At 36.6% G+C, this 6,398-nt stretch overlaps 1 protein-coding gene across 2 annotated transcripts in view; it reads right to left on the reverse strand.

Annotated features, from left to right (window-relative positions):
* The window catches only part of LOC138691157 (all trans-polyprenyl-diphosphate synthase PDSS2-like), a 37,889-nt gene extending 32,345 nt beyond the window's left edge, over nt 1-5,544 (reverse strand). The window contains exon 1 of one of the 2 annotated variants that reach the window (XM_069812909.1): nt 3,707-5,544. In XM_069812909.1, the coding sequence (XP_069669010.1) occupies nt 3,707-4,071 (365 nt within the window). In that variant the 5' untranslated portion in view covers nt 4,072-5,544. The remainder of the gene's footprint in view (nt 1-3,706) is intronic. The other variant, XM_069812910.1, reaches the window with a different exon arrangement.
* Nucleotides 5,545-6,398: the final 854 nt, after the last annotated feature.

The following is a 6,398-nucleotide window of genomic DNA, read 5'->3' on the forward strand; positions in this document are numbered from 1 at the left end:
GCTAAAATCTTTTTTCATTAATGGTATCCAATGCCTTCCCCCACATTGGAATACCTGTATTCATATATAGGTACAGATCATGGTGTCCGATAAATTTAACAAATGAAAACTTGAATATTTTCTCTTTAGTATGCCTATAGGCATCCAACAAGGAAAACTCAGTGCGCAGAAACCAGCGGGCGTGACTGTCTCGCAAAGATGACATATGCTCCTTTTCCTAGCATGCTCTCACGCCTACTTGCGTAAGAGGAGTATAGCATGCGCGCCACGAGAAATCAGAGCTGAGTTTTGCTTGTAGGATACCTATAGTAATAAATGACTAGAGATGTTGTGAAGCAATTGCTAAAGTGAAATGAGCTGAATGTAATAGTAAAAATTATTGAAAGTTCTCTTAGATAACTTTTAGCTACAGTTTCAATATTTGTGTGGAAAGGGGGGGACAGAAGACTAGATATGGTGAGTGCCACTGGCCCATCGAAGCTTTCACTGGCACTATCCATGCCAGTCAGCTAAAAGAATAGGGATTATGTGACATAGGCCTATTTATTTTTTTGATAGACCATAAACCTAGAAACACTCATACACATATAAATATACAAGTATCGGTAATTCAAAATTAGTGGTGATACTTACTTAGGCCTTTTAAGGAACCTGGAGGTTCATTTCCACTCTCATATAAGCCCACCATCGATCCCTATCCTAAGCGAGATTAATCCAGTCTCTACAATCATATCCCACCACCTTCAAATCTATTTTAATATTATTTTCCCATCTACGTCTCGGCCTCCCCAAAGGTTTTTTTCCCTTCGGCCTCCCAACTAACACTCTATATGCATTTCTGGATTCACCCATACATGTTACATGCCCTACCCATCTCAAACGTTTGGATTTAATGTTCCTAATTATGTCAGGTGAAGAATACAATGCGTGCAGTTCTGCATTGTGTAACTTTCTCCATTCTCCTGTAACTTCATCCCTCTTAGCTTCAAATATTTTTCTAAGCACCTTATACTCAAGCACCCTTAATCTCTTTTCCTCCCTCGAAGTAAGAGTCCAAGTTTCACAACCATACAGAACAACTGGTAATATAACTGTTTTATAAATTCTAACTTTCAGCTTTATTTGAGAACAAACTGGATGAAGAAAGCTTCTCAACCGAATAACAGGCATTTCTCATATTTATTCTGCATTTAATTTCCTCCCGAGTGTCATTTATATTTGTTACTGTTGCTCCAAGATATTTGTATTTTTCCACCTCTTCAAAGGATAAATTTCCAATTTTTATATTTCCATTTCGACAATATTCTGGTCAGGAGACTTACTTCCAAACCTATCTCTTTACTTGCTTCATGTAAAATTCTCATGTTTTCCCTAATAGTTTGTGGATTTTCTCCTAACATATTCACGTCATCCGCATAGACAAGTAGCTGATATAAGCCATTCAATTCCAAACCCTCTCTGTTATCCTGGACTTTCCTAATGACATATTCTAGAGCAAAGTTAAAAAGTAAATGTGTTGGTGCATCTCCTTGCTTTAGCCCACAGTGAATTGGGAAAGCATCTGACAGAAACTGGCCTATACAGACTCTGCTGTACGTTTCACTGAGACATATTTTAATTAGTAGTTGAACTATTTTCTTGGAACCAAATTCAATAAGAATACCTTAATTAAGGTCACAAATTTATTTATTCACAATTGACATTATTACAATTCTTAAAAGTAACCTCCTCAGTATCATGTACCCATCACCACATCTCTGGAAGACAACAGATGCCATCCACAGTGTCATTTTGCTCTAAGCTTCTAACTGACTGCTATATAGCATATCCCTCTCAGTAATTCTTTCATCTCAGAGAAAAGGTCATAGTCACAGCAACCCATCTCCGGAGAATATGGAGGATGTTTTAGAATTTCCCAGTTCTATCTGTTATGTAAATTAACCGTTTCAGCAGTCATATGACAATGAGTGTCATCATGAAGCACAGTGAGATGGGAGTTCAAGAAATTTCGATGCTTCTGGCACATTACTGGTCATAAATGGTGTTCAAAAAGTGACTAATATGCAGAATCCATATGCATTCCAGTTGGAACAGAATGATTAATATGTCATCATAATCTTAAACAATAAACAGAATTTTGATAGGGTCCTACTTTTGTCTATATATATTTTTTTTTAACATAAGGACATTGCAGATAATCTTATTATTACAACCACTGCATATAGAGTATAAATGAGGTTACCTTATAATTTACCAACACATATCAGGCACCACTCCAGCTCATTACCAGCTTACATTAGTCACTGCTAGGGGAGCTGAATACTAGCAATGTTACCACTAATTTTCGAATGACCTATGTTTTTCAATATAGTTTTTTAATATGTTAGAAACAGTATGATGATTTTTATGGAGATTTTATTATCCAGCTAAGAGATTTCATCTTCCATCTAACTCCTCATATCCACCATATCATGTGCCATGGCTATATCAGCAATGGGTATGGAGGGGGAAGACAGGTTTTAGTTTGAGATTAACTTTCATGTTGATAGATTCATATATTAACCATCATGAAACAAACTCTCTTTCTGATAGCTCATTTTTTTCCCCTATCACACAACTGACATGCCAGGTCTTGTTTCCTCATCTCTATGACAGTTGTCCTCACTACATCCCTAAGTCTTTAATAAGGATTAAAGGGGCATAAGTTAAATTTACCTTACTTATTCTTGCTTTGATAATATGCCCTCATTACATCCTTAAGTTCCTAACAAGAATTATTGACTCCACCATGTTGCTATGCACCACACACAGGACTGTCATCTGACCTTTTTTTGTGTTTTTTCATGATGAAATAAAACTGAGAGATGGTACAACTTTACAAATATTGGCTTACATACAGTATATATCTGGAAAAATAAATAGGCCTAAACGAGTTTTCGTAAAGTCGAGGATCAGTGACAGATTAGGTTTGTTCAGGCTTTTAGTATGCCTTGCATATGAGACTATTGTTAGATAAGTACACAAATTGATTTATCATAGGCTAAAAAAACGGAATTGCTTTCCTGCGTAGTGTGACATAATGGTGGTACCACTGGTAGGTGATGATTTCTTGTGAAAATGTCTCAGAAAATCATCGGTCAGGTATAGGCTATCAGAACAAACATAGCCCATATGGAGCAGAGTAGCTGGGTTTGTGGCATGTACAATGTTCACATCATGTCTTTAGGGTTGTGTGCTACAATTTTGAGGTTATTTTCAATAATTTAAGTAAGCCTACGTTCCCTCCCCCTCATATGTTGTGTGTTGCGGCATCGAAGATTCACCCAAATGTTTGTAAGGGTGGATAAATCCTTTAAATAATGTTTACTGATGTTAATAATAATAATAATAATAATAATAATAATAATAATGTTAAGCAGGGGATATATGACAACATTCTGACACAAAACAATTAAAATTAGTGAGCTATGTGTGGGTTCCTTTCAAGTTTGTTGATGTTAAGTAGGGACTATACACAACATTCTGACACATAGGCCTAATAATTAAAATCGGTGAGCTACTTAATGGGTTTTGGTTAGTTTGATTCATGCAAATTGTAACGAATTTGTAGACCTACATAGGGAGAATAAATTCATTTTCACATATAGGCCTATATCATGTCACATCTAAGGAGTGTATTTAAAATTTAACTTCATTTTATACTTACTTTGCAGTTTTCAATAGAGGGTGATTTGAACCAACTAATTTACGCAAATGTAGTGCTACATTTGCAATTTCATCACTAAGAAGCCATCTCAAACTCAAAAATGAAGTTGGATAGCCTACTATTTTCTCAGCTTCTGACACTGCCTTATTCCAATCTGGTTTCTGGTTGTGTGCTAATTTTCCAGCAGCATTGTTTATAATTTTTCCAGTACAAAATTCTCTTGATGAACGTATTACTTCAGTATCACATTTCTTTTGAACTAATGACACCACAAACACAGGTTCACTGCCCTTATAGATACTAACAGATCGGCCTAAACTTCTAAGTAGTACTTTGGTATACATTTTCAGACCATGGGAAGTCATATTGTATATTCCGTAATGCACCTGTTAACTCGAAGAAGAGCAGCCGGAGAAAGACTGCCGATGAAAGTCTTCGGTACGTAACGAGGTCACCACATATTTGTCACAGTGAAAGTTTAATAACACGAAGACTACACGCTCTCCTCTGCATGCTTTACTAACGTACATGATAGCATTCGCATTGTGTCTCTCCTGAAATCATAACGAATTTATATTATAATGTGAGTGAACAAATTCGTACCCTGCAGTATACGATATTATGTAGGCGATTTATGTACAATCGGAAGATACTGACACTAGTACTTCCAAGAATTGCATTACAAAGGACTCAGGATATTAAATGAGTAACGTATAAATAAACCAAATACCGTCTTTATTATTAAGCCAGGTATTTTACAGTAGCCTACTGTTTACTGTGAATATGGCTAATTATTACACCGAAAACATTATGTAAATAGATACTAACTTCAGTACGCTATTTAGTTGCGAAGGAACTATGTTTCAACTTATTCCAGGAATTGGAAAGGTATTTTTTCCAGTAATTACATTACAGAATGCAATACGCACTCATATATTCTACAATATTACCTCTAGGCCGCTGTTATATCTATTCTGATACACCCACATGGAATGCAGTACCTATTGGCCTAAAGTTTAGGCCCTAAACCTTATTACTTTCATCAGTTTTATGTACTACCTCTGCTTTCTATATAGCTAAGTTAAATAAGTTTAGGTAAGTATTATGATGTGTGGTTACCCCACAAACACCAATAAGCCCCTCCCCCATTCCCCGTAAGCTGGTCACGATCACAGATGTCACACAGAAGTCGCGATACACTCCACACCAAAGCCCAAAGGTGCCATTACACACATTCCACAGATAATACAAAAAGGAAGCGGAAATAAACCTATACGCACCAACGATAATAGGATAGGATTACGTAATTGCTATGTATTTTCGATGCCGCTGCACACTCACGCACGGGAGGAGAAACTTACTTTAAATAATTGAAAATAACCTCAAAGTACATCACTCTAGAGCCCGCCCCAAATATCTTCGTTTCTTATTTACCGGGAAAATCATTTTATTTGACATTTTCACGGCCAGTGGCACCACCGTCATGCATTACACAGGAAAGTGCTTGTTATCAATAGTACTTATTGCGCAATAACATTAGGTCCAGGGCAAACTTACCTGTCTGTCAAAAAGCGTAGGGCTATATGCAAGGCATATCAAGAGCCAAGGTTAATCACATCTAACCAGTCACTGATCCTCTTTCTCTATGTAGGTACCAAAAGTGAACAAACAAAACCTAACCTGTTTGGTACTGATTCTAGACGTTATGAAAACTCCATTTCTATATACATACCTATTTATCAAAAAGCGTACGGGACCCTACATCAATAATCATTCTGTTACTCAAACCTAGAGCTACCATGAGAAGCAATTTTATTGGAGGACATTGCTGAAAAAAGGAGGACTTTTTAAAAATTGGTATGAACAAAATTAAAAATAAAAACGGCTCACCTTAGTTTTCTCACTAGTTGCTGGATCAGTATTACATCTGTACTCTACTTATCGGTGGAGTCCACTTTGTGCACAAAAGCCTGAAGGGATCAACTTATATCTTGTAACAAATAACTATGGAACTGTTCACAGGACATGTCCTTGAAATTATATTTCACCATGATGATACCTCTGATTGTCTCTGTTAGCATGTGATTTCATCGTTTTGTCCATTGAGCAGATATTAGGGAAAATACTCTCTCAGCACTTTACAGTTTATTATAGATTATATGTTCGTCATTAAGTACTCACACACACACACACACACACACACACACACACAAATAAGGTTTCCAATATGAATTTAATTTTAATTTTAACTTTAATATAAATTCTTTAAAGAAATAGTAGAACTATCACAGATACAATAAATAACAAGAGAGCTGCATCTTGCGAGACCTCTGTGAAGTGGCGCATTGTCGTCATGGAGCATCCATTTGGATGTGGACATGAGGATCATTTGAACGCCTCCAAATTACATGTTGACGATGTCAGCAATTTCTCTGATGGTGATGCGTCGATTATCATGGACTTTCTTCGACATTTTCGGCAGAGTTGAACATATATGGTCAATCTGGCCTCTTGTCCTCTAGCGATGTTCTGAAACCTGAATGCCACTCAAAAAACCTCGCTCGACTCACTGTTTCATTCCCGCACGCTTGCTTCAAAATTCCATGGTTTTGATTGCTGATTTCCTGAAGAATTTTATATTGGCTTCCTGCTCCAGTTTCGAATCTATCATGATTTCGCAAATACATGGATG

The sequence above is a fragment of the Periplaneta americana genome, chromosome 16 (genome assembly GCF_040183065.1).
Source record: "Periplaneta americana isolate PAMFEO1 chromosome 16, P.americana_PAMFEO1_priV1, whole genome shotgun sequence".
NCBI classification, from domain to species: Eukaryota; Metazoa; Arthropoda; class Insecta; order Blattodea; family Blattidae; genus Periplaneta; species Periplaneta americana.